At 34.5% G+C, this 26102-nt stretch overlaps 1 protein-coding gene across 1 annotated transcript; it reads left to right on the plus strand.

Moving 5' to 3' along the window:
- Positions 1-296: 296 nt before the first annotated feature.
- On the plus strand, positions 297-22249 carry LOC145695005 (uncharacterized). Its single transcript, XM_081771831.1, has 3 exons — positions 297-380; positions 17546-18347; positions 22001-22249. The coding sequence occupies exons 1-2, from the start codon at positions 366-368 to the stop codon at positions 18344-18346; spliced, it is 816 nt and encodes a 271-aa protein (XP_081627957.1). The 5' UTR covers positions 297-365; the 3' UTR covers position 18347; positions 22001-22249.
- Positions 22250-26102: the final 3853 nt, after the last annotated feature.

Genomic DNA, 26102 nt, shown 5'->3' on the forward strand with positions numbered 1-26102 from the left:
TTTAAAAAAATATAAGAGAAGCAAAAAAGAGGGGGGATATTCTAAAGCTCAACGAGGCTTGTAAGAAACAGACCATGGGAAGTGTACAATCTAAGGGGTGTGAATGGAGAAGGGAAAGACGAACATGATAGAATGATGTTAGAATGAGAGGTGAATCTCCTTTGGGACTAAAAAGGGGGGGGGGGAACGGAGAGAGAAAAAGAGGAGAAAGAAAAGGATAGCAATGCCAAGGGGCGTGTCGAGATCGGGCGAAAGTTGACGCAAAAGATTTTCTATGTTGGTATAAAATAGGGATATCTTGCGGCGGGTGGTATCATTTCTCCACAGACCGCCGTGTATACAAGACCCATCCAGGACACATCAACATGAGGGCTTTGATGGTGAGTGAAGGATTTTTTTTTCGGTGAATCAAATAATAATTTTTATATAGTGGTTACTTACTTGCGCCTCCTCTCTTTCCGGTCATCTGCGTTGTGTATGTGTGCGTGTAACGTAGGAAAAGAGAGAAGGAATATCAAACAACAAAAAGAGAAGTAAGGAAATTGTACAAACGTTTCTTCCGTTATACGTAGTTCTGTGTTTATATATGTTAGTGTGTCTTCAAGAGACAAGTTTATACGGTTAAACGATTCAGAAATTGTTTTTTTTTTCTATCTAGACGTGCGTATGCGTTTCAAACTCACCAGAAATTTGCAGTGCAGAGAAAAAAAATGATACAAAATCTAGAACACTGAAATGAAATATTAAGTTCAGCCTTATGCCCTTGAGGCTGAAGAAGACGGATAAAATTGATGCAAGTGAATGATTACGAAAGAATCGGTGGAATGAGAGTGTAGGAGGAAATGAGGGACGACGAGAAACCCACGGATATGGTGTTGTCTACCACAAACTCATATTGCCTGGAATAGAACCAGAGATCACTCGCACTAAACGTGCGCACACTACCCCACTGAGCCGCCTGATATTTCCAAAAGAAAATAATAAAAAATATATACTAGTATAGCAGAGTCTGTCCAATTGGCCACCGGATCCTGAAAAGAGAAATGACCAACTTAACTTATTAGTGGCCAATTTATAAAGTCTTCCTGGTTCCAATTAACTTTAAAGAGGAGGCCAAGTTAACGCATAGTTCTGTACTAATGAATCTTAACATTTGATTTAGTTTAATTTCTTGTCTACTAATCTAGGAAAATTTATAGTATAACTTAAGGCACAAAAGAGTAGTAAATTCAACATAATTTAATTACAAAGTAGTAGAACAAAATATAATAAAAAAATAAAGGAATACTTAGGTAAAGAATACAACATATATTGTTGCAAAACTTATTAAAGGGAATTACAAGGTATTATTAATCTGTAACCGGTTCATCAAATAAAGCTATTTTTTAAAGCTGCAGATATGAAAAAAATTGAATGTTAACCTAAACTTTGACAACTTAATAATTTTATTTACAGTGATATATTATTTGTGTAGGATTCTTTTTTATTTTATGGTTCACTAAAGTTTCATATTAATGGGAATAAAATAAGAAATATGATTCTATAATATTCTATATTTTGTCACAGTTAATGCTTGCTGAAAAAATAATTTAAATACATTTTTCTTATGCTAGAAGAAGAAGAAATTTGATTTGTATATAAAGTTACCTCTACTATGTGATTTGCTTTAGGATTGTTCTGTTTATGTACATGTTATTTAAACTTATTTTATAAAACATATTACTAAATTATTATATTCTGACTAAATGTTTATTTTAAATACATTCAAGTTCACCGAGTTTGTGATTTTCAGATGGTCCTTGATGATTTTAATTGGTGTGATTGAAAGTTTTATCGTATATTTTTTGCGAACGTTATCCGATTAAGCTGAGAAAAGTCACCAAACATTATTTGCTTAAGAGTCAAAAAATTAGGTTCCTTGATAAATATTAATAATACGAATAACAGTTATTACATATTAAAACTTTTTTTTTGTGGTATTTCAAATCTACATAAGTGCTAATATGCTACATCATAAGTCGATTTTAATGTGTGAATCTTCAAACATTTATCATTCAAGAGAACAATTATTTCTTTATTCAGTTTATTATTCAAAAGATCAAACGATACTAGCATCAATCAAAACAGCAATTACCACCACGATATTCAAATTTTAAAAAAAATGATGCATTATTAGAATTATATCTTTATCGAAATAATTATTCGGGAGAATATTCATTATAATAATTATTCCTTTTCTCAAGTGTTTAATCGATTAATTGTTCATTGTTAGATAAATTCATACTTTAACAATAATTTGAAAACTACTTTTTATTCAAACAATTGTCAGAAAAATTACTTACTATCAGAATAATTATTTATTATTGTAGCTAACAATTATTTCTTATTTAAATAATTATTCTTGTAATTATTATTAAATCTAACATTTATATTTCTTTATTCAAATCATTCATTCAGTTTAACGTCCTTTAGGCTAAGGGAGACGGATAATTAAGGACGCAAGAATCGGGAAATGAAAATGTGGGAGAAAACGGGAGTATCTCGAAATAACTCATGAACACGATATTGTCCAACACAAACTTACTTGGCCGGGGATAGAACCAAGGGCCCCATGCACCAGAGTTAAGCGTTCTACAACTGAGCCACTGTGCCCCACCCTCTTTATTGAAATGTTTATTTAATGAATCATTTTTGGTGTCCTTCTCGCTGACTAGTGTCTTTTGCTTACGTTAGTTATATAGGGTACAGGGTTAAATTTGTGGTAGGATAGCTTTCAAATTTGAACACATTGCCGTGGTTTCGATTGCGCATTAACTATAGAAACACGCCTCATATAGCAAAAAAATGAAATGAAATCTTTAAATTTTACGTTCCACAGTTATGCCGGTTAGGCTAAAGGAGACGGTGATGATGAGAGATGAGTGAACTGGTGGAATGAAGAAAGTGGGAGGAAACGGGAAAAGTCCGAGAAAACCCACGAGCACGATGTTTGTCCACCACAAAGTCCATACGGCGCGAGCTGGGATCGAACCAGGGACCCCAACACCGGAGGTGAACGCTCTACCACTGAGCCACCGTCTCATATAGCCTCCGTGCCAAAAAAAAATAATGATAAAAAAATTCCAAGCAACCAATCCAACATACTGTTTATCAACAGAATTCCAGAAAGTACGATGTCCTCATCATTTCTTTAATGACTACCATGTGTACCATTAATGAACGAGGTTCCAGGTTCGAGTCCCGGTTGGAGAGCTCTTGAACATGCTACTCTGGTTCAAATCCAACTTTAAATTGTAGGTCTCGTTTTCTGCTGACAAAGGATGTAAATGGAAATCAATCAAACTATGACACAAATATCATCGGTGAACAAAAAGGAAATGCCAAACATGAAAGAATTAGTAGATATTATGTATCAAACTCTGGGCGGCGAAATTGTCTCTCCCTTTTTCTGTAAATGAGGTCTCCAGATGTTTTAATTTCCTGTCACTGTCAATTTTTTTTAAAGAAAACAATTCAATTTATATTAAAGGAAAATTTAATTTTGGTTGGCTTGTTCCTACTAAGAAAGGATAAATTTTGTATCACAAGTATAACTCATTCATAAACTCAGAATCAAAACTGTTGCTTTCAACTAGGAAAGTACATGTTTATCCACTGTTATGAAGAAGGAAATGGAAAGGCAGTACAGTGTTCTTCATTTCTGAAGTAGTGACAATATGTCAAGTCGCCTGCTGCGAAATTAAATATATAACTTCTTGTCCACATACATACATACTTCTGTTATTGTAATGTACAGAAAAACCAAGTGTTATTGCCATGTACAGAAAAACCAATTTTATTCTTTCTCGGTTTTGCTCGAAAGTAAAATGTGATACTCTAGTAAATATCCTATGCCGAAAGTAATACAGCAATAAAAAGTTATAGCACTAAAGATCAATGAATCCAAAATTATATGTTATTTCTATTACGTGATTCCTGTTAATCAGCTGTAATGAATAAAAACATGTAGAAACGCTAATCAAATGTTTGAAAAGAGTCTAGGGAACGATTAGAACCAACCAAGTATTGTATATCTTGCGTTTGATATACATGTAAATTCAATATTGGACTTATTCTACTAGTCAATGTTGATGATATCAGATTAATTTACTGACTTAATCACTTCCTATGTTTTCCTAGCAGTTCTACCAGATAAATACAAGAATTATCATTTTTGACAGGGAAGTATGGATCATATAAAGGTCATACTGTCTTTTTCTTCTTTCTTTGTGAATATCTACATATGCTCGGTTGACTAAAACAGTAGCCTCACAAGAAACCCAGCCTGGAAGAACATTAATTAAAGATTCGTGCGGTTAACCATTTTGCTTGTTGACGTCCGATCATAATTTGTGGTCTATAAGAACACCAAGGCAGATTGTTATGCTACAAATACAATACTTTGCAGTTCATCTTAAGATTTTACAATATTAAAGTTCAAGGTCGCAATCTGACATGCCTACAGAATGGTGACGACATACAATATTCGATGACTGAGATGAGTAAGAAAAGAAAGAAAGAAGGGAAAAATGAAGATGATGAGGTCTTTCGTTGCATCTACCAATCATTCAACACTACTTGAACCTACCTGAAACAGAGGCGTTATTTGGAAAGTTAAATTGTGCGTTTATTGGGTTTGAAGGGATATCGTGCATCACTAGAATAGTTGCTGCCGCCGAGCAGAACGATGCTGTCGACAATTAGCCCGAGTGCATTTAGCAATTTGACAGAAGCGGCAGGAACTGGTAAACAGAAAGATGTCGCACCTACATCAGATGCATACATACAAATATTTGAAAATTCGTCACAAATTAAGAGAGTTTGGCTGGGAAGTTTTAATACATCAGCGGTATATCCTGAACCTGACACCATATTACTATTAACCCTTTCCCCTCGAATTTGTTTTGACACAGCAAGCTGTACAGCTCGGATTTATTTTGAGATATACCCAGTACTTAAGTCGGCCAATACAAATACTCGTAGCCCCCATTTGTTTGGCATCTGTGGGTTATTAAAGTGGCATGCGAGTAATTAAAGCGTCAAAATTAGTGCGTGGTAGCCCCGACATACGAGCAGAAAGGGAAACCTCGAATGTCGGGGCTCTCGCCGCATTCGAGGGAAAAGGGTTAATTGTTTCGCTCTCTGCAGAACTTCTTGAATGGTGTTAAGTTAGTTAAATAAAGAGATATATAAAAAACATGTATCACCAATTTAAAACAAAGAAACATAAAGCACAGAAATTCTATAATGACATGATTAGGGTTTGCGGGAAAAATGACAAAAGACCATCGAACAAAATGGTATTTTCAATTTTGGCCTTCAAAGGCTCAATAATTTTCTAGACGTGGTATTAGCTCGACCCGTATCTAGTTACCCGCTATTTAGCTTCTAGTTCCTTGATACTATAGGGAATCAGAATGCATTACATCTAAAGAATTTTAACTGACCTATACCTCTGTAACGAACCCATAATTAGTGTCCTTGTATACATGTTGTTTCTAATCCTAATTCTAAACTTATTCCTCTACCTCAGTTTTAAAATTTCAAGTTTACCATAACCCATTTCGAATTATAGAGGAAATGAACTATCCTCCCTACTTCTTTTTTACTGACTTGGTTTCCCACCTAGATAGTTAAGTCAGTGGGCTAGAGTCTGCTTTTCCACAGAACATGCGGGTAAAATCTTGTCAAATGAATGTGTTGAAGCTTTTGTCAAGTCAATAGCAAACGCTAGCATTAGAGAATGAAGGGAATCTATTTCTAGTTCAAAATTTCGTTTATTCTATGTATCTTGGACAGGTATCTTGTCACAGGAGCAAAGTATAGAAGAAGAACAATTATATTCAAAGAAATTGGATGACATTGACATAATTTTGTTTATTTATGAGTCCCGTTTATTATATATCTTTTTAGTACTGAATTTATATGAAACGTAGATCAGAGCTTAGTAAACGATACAATCAACATAATCTCCTACCGGGAATCGAATCTGGGTCTTCCAGAATGAATGTGTCATCAATAACGATATTTGAGCGACACAACGCACTTAATCATTCTAAAAGTTTTATTGTACTACCATAGAGTAGGTATCTTCGATTATTGGGATTATAATTTTGACACTTCTCAACCAAGTTGATTAGTTGGGCCAAGATTGCTTATTTACATAGCGTTGAACATAAAAATAAATGAAATATTTATTTAGATATCATTTGGTTGTTCCCTGTAAAGTTAAAGGATACAGTTGAAAATGAACAAATGATAGAGTGAAAACGTGATAAGAAATTAAAAAATTCCTAATAAAACCCATTTTCACTAAACATGTACGAGCAGAGGACACTTCGCATCAATGAGTCACGTGTTCCTTAGATGTTATTCCGTCGGCAGCCTTAGAGAATAGAATTTAAGAATGAGAATGCTTCTCTCTTATGTGTGAATTACGATATTATTTTTTTCACGAGAGATGAAGTAAGGTTGGGAAGGATGTGATTAAGAATCAACATACCTTACAGTATACACAGCTAATGTCGCCCACTAGGCAAAAGTTGAGGTTGCCTCGACGCAAGGAAGTGCAATGAAAGTGTTGTCTTGTCTCGGTAAATGTACCTGCTTCTAATGGAAGAACTCTGTCCCATCTTGTACCTCGTCAAGAAAATCTTGTCTTGTGTCGTCTCTTGGGTAAGCCTAATTCACACGTACATAGTTTTAAACCTTCGAGAAACAAATTTCATTCACTACTACAAAATATGAATAAATCGAAGAAACAGTATATTGAAATCAGAATCTTTAAATTCTTACAGTTAAATGTTTGATCTACTGTAACATTATTTGCAGAAGTTACAATATATAACTAATAAGATTCCCTATTACGAAAAAATATCATTTATTGATATTTATTTGGCTAATCTTTGTTACGAATATTAGTTCTTGTACAAATAAACATTAAATTTACATAAGTAGTTGTTATGAACCTAATGTTTACTGTAATCTGAAGCATGGTCCCGCGTAGCGTAGTTTAGTGTCTTGCCTTTGGTACGATCGGTCCCGGGTTCGATGTCCGGTGGGGGCACTCAGTCAAACAAAGTTTTAACGTTTTCTCAGGCCAGATATCCTGCGAGAGATTTTCCTCATTTTCAGTACGCAAATGCCGGGGTGGTACCTAATAGATATAGATCCCAGGCCGCTTCCTTTCTTCCTTCCCTTTGTCGGATAGTGTAATCACCGACGGACATTATACCTCATATGTGACGGGCTAACATGGCCATAGATGCCGAAAGCCCAAAAATCTAATTCCTAATTCTAATTTCTGTAATCTGAAGATTTATTTATAACCTTCCATACTTGCTTCTCAAAATAGCTTACTCATATATTACGTTCCAATCTGATACAGTAATACACAAACAGATCAACTTCTACTTGACTTTTTAAAAATGCATTCGATATCTTCACAATATTGTAACACTTTCTACCTATAACAATAATCAATGTCTCACCGTTTACTTTCTTATTCGATAAATTAACGCTTAATAATAAGCTTGTTCCATGTATTTTGTTATAAATTTATTTATTTATTTATAATAGTCCTCTACAGAGCCAAACTCCATTTACAGGAACATATGTATATATCTACACATAACTATATATGAAATACATATATATCTATATATTGAAAGAAATAAAAAATACATGTAAACAAGGAAAAATACAAGTTAAATAATAAAAACAAATTAAAATATTAGTACTATAAACTTAAAAGAAAATAAAAAATATGAAAAAATGAAAGATATGAAAAATAAAAAATAAAAATGAAAAATAAAAAATAAAAATAAAAATGAATTAGAGATTGTTTTTGGAAATCCAAACCCAAAATTTGATGGTTTATAAGTCGGAAATCAAAGGATTGCGCAGATAATATTTTATACGAATACTAAGCTAGTCAAAGTGTAGCACCACGCCAAGTTCGGTGAAAATCGGATAATTTCGTCGATTGTGTATGATAGACCCTATATATATTCTGTTGTTATAATTGATTAAGGAAAGGAAAGGAAAGAAAAGAAAAGAAAAGACAAAATGAAATAAAAGATGAAAATAATATAAAGACATAATAGCAACTGTGCCATTTGACACGTCACATCAGTGCAAAAGTTTTACAATTGCAAGTCTGCATTTAATTTCACAAAAGGAAAATATTGCAATGACCATATAAAAAAAAAGCAAAATACAAAAAAAAAAAAAAAAAACACTTGTAAGAAATAAACAAATAATAATAATAATAAGTATTTTGAGAAAGGAAATGAAAGCGAAATAAAAGTAGTTCAAAATAAAATGCACCGGAGAAAGGAAATGCAAAATTTCTCTTATTTAAAAGAAAATAAAAGAAAGGAGAACTATAGAAAGAAGTGTTCAATTAAAATTAACAAAATAACATATTTTTTTACTTTCTGAAACGGAAATGTCATTTTTTCACTAGATCATCATCATGCTTTAATTCCAGTGAAGAGTGTCCCAAGGATAAGGAGTCGTGAGATTAAGGAGAGAGAGAGAAAGAAAAGTTTTTTTTTTTTCTATTGACAATAGTGTTGTGGTACGTATTATGATGGAAACTTTTGTCATATCAGTCGTGCATAACATTTGTTAAGCACTATTGCCAAAAGGACTCTTCTTCTACATCCAGAACATAAGAAAAAGAAGATGAAGCAGCACGTTCAGTGTACTGTCATGTTCAGATGTTAATTTACTTTGTTTCTTTGCCCTTTACAAAAAAAAAAAAAAAGAAAGAAAGAAAAGAAAAAAGAAAAGAAAATAAAGAAAAAAATAAAAGAAAAACCAAGATCTCTACGCCAGTGGCGAATCTATAGGGTAAAGATTAGGGGAGATAGTCAGAACTCGGACTAGGATGCGTATATTATGAGTTTACTATAAAGTTTCAAAAATATATAAATAATAACTTTTATTTTTGTCACTCAAAAAATTGGGGAGCCTAGGTTCCCCGGCCCCAGGCTAGATCCACCACTGATCTAAGAACATCTCTAAAAATGGAGTGTGTGACAATGGATCAGAGAGCGTGTCCAAATACTTCAGTTCCACGTTTAACTTGGGATCCGAATCTACTACGTGGCTACTTGGGAGCTGAAATATCAGTGTTTGAGGTCAAAAACTCTCGTACTGTGATAAGTGAAATCTAAGATTACCATATCAAATTTAGTATTTTTCCAAGTCAGAATATTAATGGACACTCATAGTACAATATATTCTAATGTGAGTAAATAACTTTGAATATTTCTGAGTGTTGATTAGCTGTTCTGGATGTTCTTAAAGTGCCATTTAGTGGCATAATTGAAAATGAAATAAAATTTTTACGTTTTACATCCATGATTATGGCGGCTAGGCTAAAGAAGACGGTGATGATGAGAAATGAATGAAATGGTGGAATGGAGAAAGTGGGAGCAAACAGGAGAATCCCGAGGAAACCCACGCACACGGTGTTTGTCCACCATAAAGCTCACTTGGCACGAGCTGGAATCAAACCAAGCAAGTGGCATAACTGCCAACCTGTAAACTGTATATTTTTGTGTTTCATTTAAATTTATGAATATTTAGTTGTAACCACGGTATCATCTTAAAAAATAAATACATAAGTGTCCTAAATATTGACATGATTAATATTTTCCGAAGTCGTCCATGTATACTCAGATAATGAGACACCAATTAGAGGGAATTTAAATCCTAAAGACAAGGAACATGAAATTGAAACAGTAAACTATATATACAATGTAGATATGTATACAGTCGTAAAGGATGCAATAAGGAATTTTTATTAAGCGCTCTGCATTTTCTTACTTTCTAGATTATGTAGGAGTATCCATAATGGTATAATAGTCGACAGTATGATCAGACAATCTGAATAAAGGTCGGGTCATCTCGAATTCAATTTTCGTTGCTAATCAGTTGATAGTTGTACATAATTTCTTCTTAGTCACAACATTGACGTGGTTAGTTCTGAAATTGAACTTCCTACTGAGCGTGTCAATGCCTAATTTAAGCGTGACAGTACGTGACCAATCTCGTTTTTACATCGTAAACGTTAAGAAGAATTGGTTGAAATTTTCTGAAAAGAAAACATCTCAACCTTACAGTACTTGCAGGACAGTGACGACAACAACTTTAATTTCTTGAGGAGGCAAGTGGAGGGGCAATGGCATCTCTGGTGGAGCAGTTTTTTTTTTTTTTTTTTGTATACCGAAAATATACGTAGTTTTATGTTACTTGATGTGTCTTACAACACAACATGTCCGGATGAGGCAGTTACGGGGCATCCGCCCCTTGCCTCCGTCTAGAGTTTTCACTATTGCAGAGATTCCTGATGGCCATAATCTATTGTATACCTCAAAATTATTTTCTTTTCATTGCAGCAGCGATAAGACAATAAGATTTTGTATACATTTCATTTCGCGATATGCCCTTCAAAATCATTTATTGTCGCTGTAGAAAGGACTTGTTTGCTCAATGTAGATTTGATTTTGAGTCTAGTGTCCCATTCAACAGCGAGGCTATATGAGACGTGGACCTACGGTTTAACGTTGGATCCGAAACACATGAGCTCCCGCCGGGTATCGAACCCGGGTCTCCCACGCCGAAAGCTCATTGTAGACCTAACACACAAACGTCCTCCGGATTATACAGGGTAGCTCAAAAGTAGGTATATACCCCTGCATTGATCAAGTATAATATTCTAGTTTATGTGTTTATTTGCTTCGGCTTTTCCAATCTCAAGATGTAAGTAAAAACACATTAAGAACAAATAATAAAGAAACTAAGTCTACCTGATAGATAAGAATAAGAAATGATATAAAATGCAGTACGGCACTGTATACCTACTTTTGGGCCACCCTGTATTACAATTTATCTCCTTGGAGCTAGTTGGTTGGGATTGTAGTGTCCCTTCCAGCACCGAGTCCATATGAGACTCAACATGGGATCCAAACCACATTAGCCCCCACAGAGAATCAGAACCCAGATCTTCCGAGCAGAAGACGAATATGCTAACCAAATAACCACGAGGAAGCTTCTTTGGGAATGGTGATAATGATTACTTAGCATTAAAAAAAAACAAAGAAAAAAACACACACACACACACTTTAATATGTTAGTCATTTAATGAACCTTAACATAATATGATAATACAATCATGATTCTAAAATATACAGTATATATAATTGTTAAATTATTGCTTGAATAGTGAAAGTTTAAGGACTTTTATGTTGCTATTATTATTATTTTAAAGAACATACATCTTAATGATGGGAAGAAAGCAGATAACTGCTACTATAGAAATTTATAAGAGCAAAGAAGTTTTGAAAAAAAAAATCAAAAGGGAAATTATTATACCTACTGGGTGGACGGAAGAGAAATTTCAACATGAAATGTTAAATGAAAGGGATTGAAGGTTTTTTTTTTTTTTATTATTATTATAAAAAGAAAGGTTATATTAGAAAGCATAAAGATTGCACTTAGTACCCAGATTAACTTACGAAAAACTTACAAAGAACAGGTTTTATTATCATTAGATAGTCTCTCTATATAAAGCCATCAAGAAGGCGAGAGAGAGAGAGTTTATTTCAACGGCAGAAGGTCAAGTTCACCAAGAGCAAGACGTTGGAAATGACCAGTGAAACAGCATCGTTTTTGCCCTACGGCATATTTGCAGCGGACATTAGAGAAAGTGTGCAACATTAGAGAAGGTCAGAGAGAAAGTGGTTATCGTAGAATAAAACTGGTCATGGGCAGTGATTACCTGGACATTTACGTACTACTCTCTTTCCTTTTTTTTTCTTTTTCTGTTCACTTTGTAATTTTCTTTTCGTATTACTCATTGTAAACTTGAATATTCTTTCTTTTTCTCTTTCTCTTATCGTTTTTTTTTTTTTTTTTTAACATTGTCGCATCAGTAGACACACGTGCAACATACGTAATATTTCTATCGTAAAATGATTATAACAACCTTCAATATTTCAACATTGAATCCACAAGTTATGCGAAGGCATGAGGTGCAGGGGCGACCCACGCGAGGGGTCCCACTATGCCCGAAACAGGAGCACACCACGGTATGGGGTCCACTGGGTTTGGACTTAACAAACCTTCCTAACTCAACATACATTTGTACACTTTCCCAATAAAGTATACTTGTTTAACAGGAAAATGATTGATGTAAGATGAAAATTAAATCCTACACTTGATCTTATACTCTTTCTCTTATAAAAACAATCTAGTGCTATAATTTTTTTCTGAAAATAAAGGTGAACATATTTTACAAATTACTTATCGTCTTTTCGGGCGCAAAATAATATTTCTTTCAATATTACATAAGATGTAGTGGACTTGTAGTATTCGACTTCCCACAATCCCGGGTTCGATTCCCGGCGGAAGCTCATGTGGTTCGGATTCCACGTTAATCAGTAGATCTCGTCTCATATAGCCTCGCTGCTGAAAGGGCTGTTAAACTCGACATCAACTTAACTCGACTCCCCTCAAAACTTGGACTCCTCCGAACCAAAATTTTTGGGTGCGCGTCTTTCCCTGCACTTTCTCAATAAAAAATATATTTGTTTAACTGAAGAAATGATTTAATATAATATAAACATTGGATATTACACTTCATCTGTACTCTTTCTTTTCTTATAAAAGCAATATATATAGTTCTATCACTTTTTTATGAGAATATAAATGTAAGTAACTATCAAGTACTTTTCGTCATATAAAATGAAGAATAACAGAGATGCAATACATTGGAGCCCTTCAAACTTCGTAATTTTCCCAATAGAAACTTCTAGGTATGCGCCTCATACAGCTATAGTATATAAATTAAGAGCTTCAGTTTCATATGGGCCATAAATACTTTTCATATACTAATAAACACTAGTAGATTATAGTTATAATTTATTATACATATTAATAAAGCCTAGTCCATTAAAGTATTAATTTATTATACATATTAATAAAGCCTAGTCGATTAAAGTATTAATTTATTATACATATTAATAAAGCCTAGTCGATTAAAGTTATAATTTATTATACGCATTAATAAACTCTAGTCGATTAAAGTTATAATTTATTATACGCATTAATAAACTCTAGTCGATTAAAGTTATAATTTATTATACGTATTAATAACGTTTAGTCGATTAAATTTATAATAATTTATTAGACTACACATATTAATAACACTAGTGGATTAAAGTTATAATTTATTATACAGTACATATTAGTAAAATGGATCACGCACTAGAATAATGATCACCAAACCGTCAGTCGCGAGCTACTGGTAGCTCTCGGGGACATTTTCGGTAGATAGCGTTAACGTTTCGGTTATGTAATCTTGATTCCTCCACTGAGCTGACACCTAATGACAGGGGACACTGACGACAAAAAAAAGTTTGTAGTTGTTTTGGTTGGTAGCTCACAGTAGAATTTAAAAACAATACGGTAGTTCAGAAGCCTGATAAATTTGGCGACCACTGTACTAGAAGTTTCCATTTCGTCCGCTAAATGTTACTGCTTCAAAACATTTGCAGTCATGTAACGGCGCAATGTACAACTTTTAGTGTTTTTTTTTTTTTTTTTTTTGCCAAGAATAGAAAATGGAATATAGATAGCCAGCGTTAAAGTCAACATTACTTGTGAAGATGTTAACGGATTGACTCTATTAATTAACTTGGCCCACATAGTCGCTCTAGTTATTTATTGCAAAAATAAATAAATAGGTCTAATAAATAAATAAATAAATAAATAAATAAATCGCTTTCGTTAGAAGTTATCATGTGGGGTAACAGACGGATGTATGTTATCGTTATCCGTTAAGGTAATAACAGATTGACTCCGTTATCAAACTGTTTAGAGATAACCACTCTAGCTGTCTATTGTAGAAAATAGAATTAAAAAATTTAGATTTTGCTGAAGTGTTATCGTCTGGAGTAACGGACAGACGTACTAATTTTTAAATACATATTATATAAGCATGCTATAAGTCCAGCTTGCATGATCCTAATAATTGAAAACTACATAAGGAAAATAGTCATAAAAACAAGCATCGGAATCTGTTAAAATATAATGAAGAATCATGTCACATCAAAGCTGTTCACCCCTGCATCCTCTTAACACCAAGGCTATACTGAGAAAAAAATGTAGGTGTCGTACTTAAAAAGATATGTTACATGCGTAATTCCTGTAGTTTTTGGACTTAACGTACAGCAGACGTATAACTGAAAACGCATGTTTTATAATACTTTCTGTATAAGTGTTCCATCTATACGTACTTTCCGTATGAAACAATGTAGGCGGCCAGGATCTCACATACAAATGAACGTATATAACATATACCGGTAGTTGACGAAGGTAACATAAGTATATGCATGGGATACACGGAAAACTGTTAGATGTCAGACATCCTGCAACGGCATGATGTAACACCTAAGAGCAGTGCCTATGTAGCATACGGATAACGAATGCTCCGTACTGATTTCTATAGTAAGCAAAAGGATATCGTATATTTGTACAATATACCGCTGTCCGGAGAACGCATTTTTCTCTGTGTACATACTAAGAGCTCAAGCAGTCATAACCATAATAAGTATTCTACTCTCAGAGGAAGATCGCTATTCCCAAATTGAGATTCCATACAATACATCTTCAAATAACTTGACGTAAGAGTTTTACAAATCAAGTTTTAATACCATTCAGTGTCATACGCAGAATTTCATCACGAACTCAATTTTATTTCCTTCACAATAAATTTGATTTTTGAATACTGTATAGGCTATATCACCAATGTATTATTATTCCATATATAGTACCTTGTTTCAGGAGTAGTTAAATCCCGAAACCTCCCTTGAGTACACCACTGATATCATTCATATATTGTAACCTAAATTCATTAATCATTCAACTACTTCTTCCTTTCTTCGTTCACTGTGCCTTTTTCCACAGTCCTCAAAGTACAATTTCTTGTAGCTTTAGTTTTCTGCCTTTTAAAATTAACTACATTACTGATCTTTTTCCTCCTATTCTTCGTAGGATCATTTAATTGATTTTCCTTCGATCTTGTTAATACAATATTCTTTATTCGGTCGAAGACGTATTTTCATACAACATTTATTAGCTTTGGTTCAGTAGCGTTATTTCAGATTTTGCCAGGAGGTGGAAGGTGCTCCATCAACATAAGAATTTCACTTTTTCTTATACTATACAGCTTAGGGTAGGGGGAATTTCCCTCTGCCCTCCCCAAATTACACATCTGCTTTTATTTTCATGTAACGTCTTTATACTGACGCAGATGTTGTACCCAGAAATTTTTGTTGAGAGAAGATTCACTACTACAAACCACCAGGCCCGTAATCAGAGGGGCTCTAGGGGTAGACCCCCCCTAAAATTTTTCCGGGGCCCCCTAAAATTTTCACCGTAGGCTTGCAAATAAAACTATAATATGGTTGGATCGGGCCCACCCTAACTTCAGCCGGCCCCCCACCCAACATTTTTGGAGCTGGCTACGGGCCTGCAAGGCATTACGTCTATATAGTATTGAACGGGTATTATTCTGCACCCGAACAGACGATAAGTAATTGTAAAATACTTCAAACGATATTTTAAGAAAAAAAATAATAGATGTAATTATGTTTTTGCTTGGGAAAAAGTACAGATGAAGAGTAAGATCAAATTATCATGCTACATCAATCATTTTCCTGTTAAACGAGTATAGTTTTATTGACAATGTGTACAAATGTATGTTGAGTAAGAAAAATCTTTTGACGGGGGGCGGACGCGGTGAATCCCCCCACCCTGAGTGCGCTACTGACACTGACTCGACTGACACAATACAATTGGTTTCTGCATTCACTGTTTCATATCAATCCAAGTGCAATCAGCAACATACGTATTAACTATATTACTATAAAAGAATAACTGTAATAACCGGAAAATAATTTGGAGTAATAAAGTTTATTGTGTGTAACAACGTTATTAGTGTTTTTGCCAGGAGGAGCAAAAGTGTCCAATTGACATAAGAGTTTCACGTTTTTAATTAGTTTTATTAGTATAAAATTTATTTAAAAAGTGTTTATTTATCAATCACAAGGAGTATTGTCCCCTGTATTTTCCAAATCGACCCCTGCGTACAATGATTATTTTGTTTTTTTAATTATACATATTTTTCCTGTATTTCAGTGGAAAAAAACATAATATACTTTATATCAAAATTTTGAAATTTAAAATCAAATATTTAGCGTTGTTCCTTGATAGATATTAAGATATCGTTCCTACCTATCTGTTTTAAATTTACTTATTCACAATCTATCTAATTTACCACAGCATTGTGAACGTCATCCAAATAAGGACAGTAATTTTTTACTTTCCTTTTTAGGATTACTAATTTCTTCATTTATAGACCGATGCTGTTTTACCATTTAAAAAATTAATGGAATGTACCACACGGTTTATGCCGTTTTATCTAAATAGTCTGATCATTAGTTAAAGTGAGTTATTATGAAAGAATTCGTGGAATAAAAGTGTGAGCGGGAAACGATATACCGAGAAAACTCAAGTACATGATGCTTTTGCCATTACAAACTCATGCTACTGGTAATTCACTATGCCTACTTTCTGCCACCTGAAAAAGAAACGATTCTAGTGGCCTCAGAAGCACTATATGGTGAGAAGGAAAGTAGGTGGCACCCTTATTCTTAGGGATCGATCAACCCTTTAGTGCTTGCTTCAAATAGTTAAAGGGTTTGAGATGGTTAAGTAATTTTCAAAAAAGTTTTCGAAAAAGTTTTCGAGAAAGATCGGTGTAGAAACAGAATTAAAGATAAAAGTATATTTAAATTGATTTCATATCTACAATAAGTGCAAAGCCTGTGATTGTGAGAAATAATTTTACTATAGGTGCAAAAGATTTTCGTCCCTTATTTGCATCTATTCCTCAAAACTTACTAATCATAAGGATAGTACAAGATTCTATGCATCGTACACGATTGATAATTCGTTCGATTTCACTAAATTTGAAATGATTGTAAAGTTGAGTGAGACCTTTGGTTCCCGAACTATTAATCATTAAATTAGGGATTTTGGACTTAGTTTTTGGACCAAATCCAAATTCCAAAATTTGATTCACATTAACTCAGAAACCAAACACTGTGCACGTCATAATATTTCACATGCCTACTGAGCTAATCGACATCTACCACCACCATTTCAATTTTCGTCAAGGGGAGAGACCTTTGGTTCCTGAGTTATAGACCATCAAATTTTCTGTTCGGACTTAAGAAACTTGTTAAATGTTAAGCACAAGTTAATGCAGTGTGTACTTAAATCAAGATTTGCTAAAAAAAAAAAAAAAAAAAAAGCACTTTTTTTTTGCTGTAAAGGAAAGTTCCCACTTAATATTGTGTTTTGTGTTCATATTAATATAATAAATTTGCATTTACTTTCTTTTAATGTAGTTTGTTTTATTCTGTTACAGCTTGTATTCGCCTGTGCTTCCATGGCTTTTGCAGATCCTCCATTGGATCTGGACAAGGGCAAGAGAGGAGCCACCACATCACCGTACCTGACCCGTGGAGCTGTCAGTGGCTATTCACCAGCTGCACTTGGGGCAGGAACGTCCAGTTACCTCCAACCATCTTCAGGTTACTTGCAATCTGCTCATGGTTTGGGCGGTTATAGTGGATTGAGCTTTGGCCAACAACCAGCAGCTACAACATTGTCCTTAGGTTATGGAGGACTTCAACTTGGACACGGTGCCTCTGCTTTGCAAGCGTACCCTGCCGGTGGCTTAAGTCTTGCTAATCTTGGATACTCTAATTTGGGATACGGCGGTGGCTTGAGTCTTGGACACGGTGGCCTGAGTTTGGGAATCCCACAAACATTTGCAGCTTCACCTGCTTACAGTGCCGCTGCCGCTTCCCCAGCAGCTGCTCATTACGGTGGTGCCGCTGCAGCATCTAACATCTATTCTCAATCTCCTGCAGCTTATTCTGCATCGCCAGCTGCTGCTCAATACTCTGCATCTCCTGCAACCTACTCAGCATATGCAGTGTCTCCGGCCGCTTATGCAGCTTCACCAGCATACACAGCATCCTCTGCATACTCATCACCAGTTACGTCAGCTCAATATGCTCAACCTGTTGCCACAAAGGCTGCAGCTTCCACATACTCCTCTCCTATCACTAGTGCGACATATGCGTCTTCAGCGTCAAAGCCTATCGCATCTACCGGGACATATTCTGGATATGTGAATTATCGCCAAAATTACCACGGCTGAAGTAAGTATATTTAACGTCTCTTCTTCAATTGTTTATTTAAGATATTTTAAAAAGAATTGGCTGAATGCTATTACATTTTAGTATGAGCACACGGACAAACTTAAAATTTTGTTGGTGAATTATATCACAAAACTACATCAATAAATCCCAAGCCAGTAGCATGGTTCTGTAATCCAGCTCTGGGAATGACATATACTGTAAAGGCTAATCTAGCATTACGGTCTGTATACCCGCTAATTGCACAGGATATATGGGCTCTAATCCTTGTTCGGAGCCCTCGTTAATAGTTGGCCCTGTGTTTCATAACCTCAGCGTTGCAAAAAGATAGCGTAGAATACAAACACTGAAACAACATCCATAAATTAAAATAACTTTACGAGTTAATATTTTTATGCATAAAAATCTTTTTCTTTTAAGAAAATCATATAGGGCCTACATTATGCAAATAAGATAGAAAAATCCAATGAAGTTAACTTGGCTAGGCAATTATACAAAATAAAAAAATAAAATGAAATCTTTGAGTTTTACGTCCAATATTTGTGCCGGCTAGGTTAAAGGGGACGGTGATGATGAGAAATGAATGAAATGGTGGAATGAAGAAAATGGGAGGAAACGGCATTTGTCCACCACAAAGTTCACTTGGTAGGAGCAGGGTTTGAACCAGGGACTCCATGCACCAGAGGTGAGCGCTCTATCATTGAGCCACCACGGCCCCTTTATACAAAATAAAAGGAAGTAGTTATCTGTAGATAGTTTCTAAGGCCGCATGTGAACTAGTTACAGACGATAAACTAAAACCACCAATCAGTTTCATTGTTCTAGTATAATTACAACCGGATTTTAAGAGTCATACTTATCGGTATATTCCGAATTATACTTATGGAGCAAATAACATAATTGAATCATCTGACAATAAATTCTGCTAACGACAGTAAAGAGGTTCACGCAATACTTGAGGTGTTCAGTATTCCATGTATGGGATAAGGATATTTACCGTTACTCATAAAGTTGTCAACGGATTGCCTTCATTAAAGAACTCGGCCAACATAATCGCTCTCATAGCTATGTATTGCAAGAAACATAATCCAAAAATTCGGTTTCGATGAGTTATCGTGTGGAACACTGAACGAATGTACTAACAATACAATCTCTTAAAGCCCAATAGTATGATCCTAATAACATTACAATAGACTCACTTGCGTGGTAGTAATAACATTACAATCTAACAAGACCCATTATTATGATCCTAAAAAACATATATGATCATATTTTTGTTTATGTCATTATGGCTAGAAGCAAATGTAATACGATCGTACTTACAAGAAACACATACAATTCTGAAAGATGTTTAACATTACAGTTTAATAATTAACGATATCTCTTTACCCAATACTATGTTACCATATACTTTGTTAGTGTTATAATAAAAGGAAATATAAAATGAAATCTTTGAGTTTTACGTCCCACCGTTATGCCGGTTAGGCTAAAGGAGACGGTGATGATGAGTAATGAATGAAATGGTGAAATGAAGAAAGTGGGAGGAAACTGGAGAACCCCGAGAAAACCCATGCACACGGTATTTGTCCACCACAAAGTTCACTTGGCGGGGGCTGGGATCATAATAAAAGGCTTGATGATGTATGTTTTACTATCAGTTTCATGTTAAGATGATGGTGTGTTTTAAGGTGCTTTTATCCTTGTGGTTTCTCAATCGCCACGTTTCTCAATATACTTTCTACATTGAATCAAATGAGTTTTTGGTGCGATCCGAACTACTGTGGATGAAATGTCCCAGCTAATACAGTGTGAACCGCAGAGGTTTTCAAACTGCGGCGGTTCGAGTTCCACTTCGCCGTGGATAAAAGGACTCATTTAACTCAATGTAGTTTTTTTATTTTTTTTTTATGCGGTGGTTGAGCAAACCACTGCCGCAACCGTGAGTATAAAAGAACCCTTATTACGCCTGTTATTGTTGGTCGAACGTAATACCTAGGTAGCTATGTCTTTTAGCATTATAACAATTCGTTATTTGCCGAATCTTTCTTCAAAAACTCACTTGAAGATTCACCCTCATGCATGTAAAGTTTGTTCAGCTTAGTGAAATCTATAATAATTATCTTCACATTTTGGCAAAAATTTTCCTTTATACACTAATATGTTTATAAAAAATAGAAAGTATAATATCAAAAAATAAATTTCCAATACAAGGATTTTTCTTTTCTTTCTTTTTCTTTTTTTACAAAACAGGACAAAAACTTTAGCTGAATAGTATAATTATGTCGTAGCTTATTCAATAATATAATTATATCGTAAAATCAAGATTTTGTGCTAGTAACTATTGAAGATCTTTTTCTGAATTGGTAACGAAAGATAAAAGATTTTAAGAGAAAAATTTGTTCAGAAACATAAAATATAGTTTTCTTTTAAAAAACGAAATCGAAAAATTCGAAAGAAATATAATTTATAAAAAGGTATGAAAAGTCAATTTTGGTTGAAAGTAGTTAATCTTGTTTGTTTAACAGTATATTATCTTGTTATGATTGGACACAACTTCTGAACCTAAATATGATATTACAAAAGTCATATTGACAGATCATAAACCAATGTTCTTTTGCTTCATGCGTGAACCTATTACTGGATTCGAGGTGTATAACACAGCATCGCAGTATTGGTCTGTTGAGATAGAGAAAGCCGATAGAAAGTTCGATGGGATGGACTAAATTTGAAACCCGTAAGCCTTAGATTAAAGGAATTATATTCATCGGAAAATTGAAACGATACGACATTTTAAATTTAAAACGATCGGAGGGTATATGAAGAAACAGGTTCATTCTAATCTGTAAATGGAAGGATGATAAATGCGGTTAGATGACTGTAGAAGTAAAAAAAAAAAAAAAAAGTTATATGGTTTAGTCGAGCGATCTGATATGTTAGACTGGTGATACGGATACACAATCTATTGTGGATTTCGACTGTACTTTGTCAATTATATTATAACCTAGAATCGAATAAGCATTTGCGGATTGGCCGTGCACATTGTACGTAGTTCTTACCTAGCCGTCACGGCGCAACAAGTCGCAGTGGTATTCCTGCAATCTAACGCATCTATATGGAAATTATTTGCCAAACAGCAGCAAGATCATTCAGAGCAGATTTATTACTGTCGCTTGACAACAAGAGAGATATCAGCAGCAAGATCATTCAGAACAGATTTATTATTATCGCTTGACAACAGGAAATAAATTATTTATCAGATTTTGTAATTGTTATCATTGTTCAATTTCGTGTTCATATTTAAATAACTGAATGAATTCTAGTTTCCTGTTATTATAAAGTTGAAATTGAATGTATATTTAAACTACAGCATTTATACCTTTGCATTCGACGAAGGATTTATTATTATTATTATTATTATTATTATTATTATTATTATTATTATTATTATTATTATTATTATTATTATTATTATTATTATATAGAGAGAGTGTGTGTCGTACACATCAAGGCGAAGTATAGTAATACTGATAAAGACATTCCTACTTGGAAACTCGTATATATGATACTTTACTTAAAGGAATGTTTATGTTACAAAAACTAATTTATCTTAAAATTCTTTATTGTATATCTATTGATGTTTTGCTTATGTATTCTAGATCTGTGATTACGTGTATTTACTGAGTTGTATCTCAAGAGCGAAGGTCGCGGGAAGGAACCTCAGCTCAATGTTCATCAAGCCATCATCCATTGAATGGACAATCTCGTCGTAGCGCCGTCGCCAAGACTGTTGTTGTTACTATTGTTATTATTATTATTGTTGTTGTTAGTGTTGTGTTATTGTGAACACTAATATTGTATTATTGTTGTAATAAATTTATTATTATTATTGTTATTATGATATAAAAGTTTCGTTTTTTTCTTACAATAATACTTATATTTATGAATAATGTAGTAGCCTAGTAAGAAAATCACATGAAATACCTAGTTTAGTTTTCCACAAATAGAGAAGTTTAGACTAAGCAAGAGAAATGATTAATAAAATAGAAGATTGAGACATAATTGGTAGAATGAGAATGTGAAATGAAATGAGAGAACTACCAAGAAAATCCATAAACAAGATGTTCACCACAAGCTTACGTAGCCTAGGTTCGAACCGAGGAACCCTCGCACTCAAGATGAACACTCTGTCATCGATACATCTTTCGCTCAAGTACACCTAGAAAATTTGCTGTTTCTGTATCGTAGATAAACTCAAAATTTCTCGATCGAAGCGAAGATGAATATTGGTAGTTCAGAGTCTGTTTCTTCCAGGGATGCGATATTCTTTCTACCTTCTATGATCATCTAGCATTTCCATCTTATACGCTGTAGGTCTAATTTTTATATACAATATTCTTTAAGAAATACCGAAAGTTTCAGGGGAGTTGAAGGTTGTCGTAGGGGGTTCATTCCTCTGGCCACCTCTATCTACAGGCCTGGCACACACATATCTGAAAAGTCCTGCGTCTTTATTGATAGATGAAATGAAAGAAACGCGAATTAAGGCGGTAGATTATAGTGTACTTTAAAAGAAATGTGGAGGCCCAATTTTCAATCTACGGCATGACTACGTTATTAGAGTAAAGTACAGGTACTTTTAGCTCCCACTCTATCAGTTTTAGCTATTATTCTCTAACGTCCATTCTAAGTGGGGTCTTCTTTATGGAGAAATAAAATTCGGGTTATGTACAGCAAAAGGGGTCCAGAAATGGATGATGCAAGTACTTAGACCTAACATAATGTAACATAAACTAATCTAACCTAACCTAAGTTCACCTAACCTAACCTAATCTAACCTAAGTTAACCTAATGTGAAGAGAAATTGCCGAAATTTTCCTCTTATTGCGATGCCACAAGGAATCAACTATCTTTGTGTTCTCGTATTTAAATGTAGTGTTCAGAAAATGCCACCGAATGAGAGTAGCATTCAGGTCCTTAGTGTTTTGAATGAACTAGACAATACTATACAACTACAGAATCTCTTGGCGTGCCCATAATCACAGTTTTGATAATATCTTATCAATGAGGTCGCACCGGATTCACAAAAGAATTAATTGTACTTAGAGCTTACACATGACAATTGTTCTGCACACTATATAGTGTAAACCTGAACTCATTAATTCAGACGATTTAAGGCACTAATTTCCAACTGGATGCTCTGTGAGGTCACCCCTTTACTTCTCACGTTTTCAGTAAAGCACACATACAGAAAAGGGAAACAATGAAAAGCTGTCGTTGATAAAATGCAGTGGTGACAGGTAAATTATAGCACATATGGTGCAGTCGATGGTTTAACAGACGTTACTAATACGCTATCCACAATTGTTAGACTTGCAAACTACTCGGAAGTCTTATATCTTAGAACGGCTATGCCTATCTGTCTGTCTGTCAATAAATATCAGAGTAAGTACGGTAAAAGATATCGACAAGGCGTATTTTAATTGATTCAGTGTTCGATGAATAGGACCATCTCATTCGTTATCCCTTTATTAAAACCAGAAGGGGTAGAAATTAACCATTTATGATTTTAACGTTGATTGCTATAGGACAAACACGGTATAACAACAAGCATTTTATTTTGTTTTATTTTATTTTATTTTATTTTATATCTTTGATTCGATTCATTGTCTCATTTTCACTTGCATCTCTCTATTAAAATCGGATATGGTAGAAATTTAATACTTCCGGTTTCAGTGTTGATCGTAATAAAGCTGAAATGTAAGTGATGGCGAGAAGCGGTCTTTGTCTTTTAGAATCGAATGAGAGTCCTCCGTTAACCCTCCATTCAAACTGAAAGTGATAGGGCTGTATCTTGTCCCCCATAGCTTTACAACATTTACAGTGGTGGGTGGGAACGGGTGCTTCACACTGTTACTACATCATTTTTACACGACGTAAGTAATATTCATTGGTTTTTCTCCACATATCAAACGCTTCGGTGTAGCACATCATTCATCTCTACATCACGTAAAATCGTTTTTAGGCATTCTTCATTATACAGTTTCAGATAATTAGAAACAGACATCTAGCGCTATCATTGAATGCTACTCACAAAATTGTACAAATCAACATCTCCATAACAGAGTGTGCCGAACGAAAACAAGGAAATTCAGTGTTATTTTATCACAAGTTGTTGTTATTCTGAATTTATAACAAAAGATCTTGCAATACCCTTGATGAAACCATGCAATACTCGAGACTGTCGCAGAACCCAAATTGGAAAGCTCTGAAATAGTGATAACAGATAGTGGTTCAGAAACTTTCGATATAACTTTAAAATTTACAGTAAACTTTATGCCAAATAGATGACAGTGAAAATCGATGAATTTGCAATTCTATATCAAAGACATAATTTTTAATTATGTTTACTTGACAGAAACTCACAACCAAATATATTTAGTTCACTGAAACAGTTTTATCTTTTGTAATGAATCATTAATTCTGTAATTAAATTATTTGAGGGGGAAAGGCAAAGGATTTCATTGAGAAATCTATATGACTCTCTGGACAGGAACCTGAACTTCACATCTGCTCTACTCTCACCACAGTTGAGTCTATCGAAACCTCTCAAATACTCTGATTGGCTTAGCGTATAGAGGTCTGCACGGGCCCAAATTTTTTGCCCGGGCTTGGCCCGGCCAGTGAGTTTACAATGTGAGGCCAGACGACCCGAGTCCGAAATATGTTTTAGCATTTTGGTCCGAGCTCGTGTAATAATGAAATAAGTCCGAAATAATCCCGAATTACAAAAACTTAATATTTAACGCAAAATTGTATTTTTATTTACAGCAACTTGAGGTTTAATTTTGCAGTTATGCTTTAAAAGTTCTCCAGAAAGAACGGCGCAATATATATCCGTTGTACAGTATATTAACAAAGTTAGGCCCGAAAAGGAACGAGAAATATCGTTGTGTATTTAAAAAATTTAAATATACAACCAAAATATACAAAACTTTAAATATACAATTCCAAGCTCGGCCCGGGCCCGAAGTGATAGTATGCTTTGTAGACCCGAGCCTGGCCCACGGGCTCGGCCTGAGCCTATGCAGACCTCTATAAGCGTCCCAGGCTACGGATTATGCAGTTCCTAAGTGTGGTAGCCAATTGTGTAGACCTCGTTTATCTATATGGATCCTTGCTTGATGGATCAGTAGGGTTCACAACCCTATCTCAATTTCTTCTAGAAGCGCTAAAATGCATGCCATACATGTGTTTACCATTTGGGCATCAAAATCCTAATATGTAATTTGTTATCACTGTAAGAATTGTTCACGAGCTAAATAATAGGTTATAATAATTAAGTACACAAATATCAAATTTCTGATATATGTATTTTCCTGTAGAAAGGCCTTATCCCCCCTCGGGGAAAAATTCGGTAAGAAAGCCTGGATACAAAGGCAAGCATAATAGGGAGAAAAATTAGAGAGAGAAAAAGGGTTTGTGATGAAGAGGACATATTATTTTTAATCATTCGTATTAAGATTGCATAAAGAACCGAATTAGGGCTTTCGCCAGGACAGAACACTTTTTATTTATTTATTTGAGGGGAGAAAGGACACACTGACTGCACTTAAATCTATAAGATTCCCGCAAAAAATGCAGCATGGAGAGTTTTAAATTCAAAAATTAAGACGGTATAGGAATGTACGGAGGTCCCGTTTTGGGATTGCGTTCGGAGGATCTAAGTTGTATTTTATTTTAACAACTCGGCTTTCCAAC

This window comes from Thermobia domestica, chromosome 9 (genome assembly GCF_964235325.1).
Source record: "Thermobia domestica chromosome 9, izTheDome1.hap1.1, whole genome shotgun sequence".
Lineage (NCBI taxonomy): Eukaryota > Metazoa > Arthropoda > Insecta > Zygentoma > Lepismatidae > Thermobia > Thermobia domestica.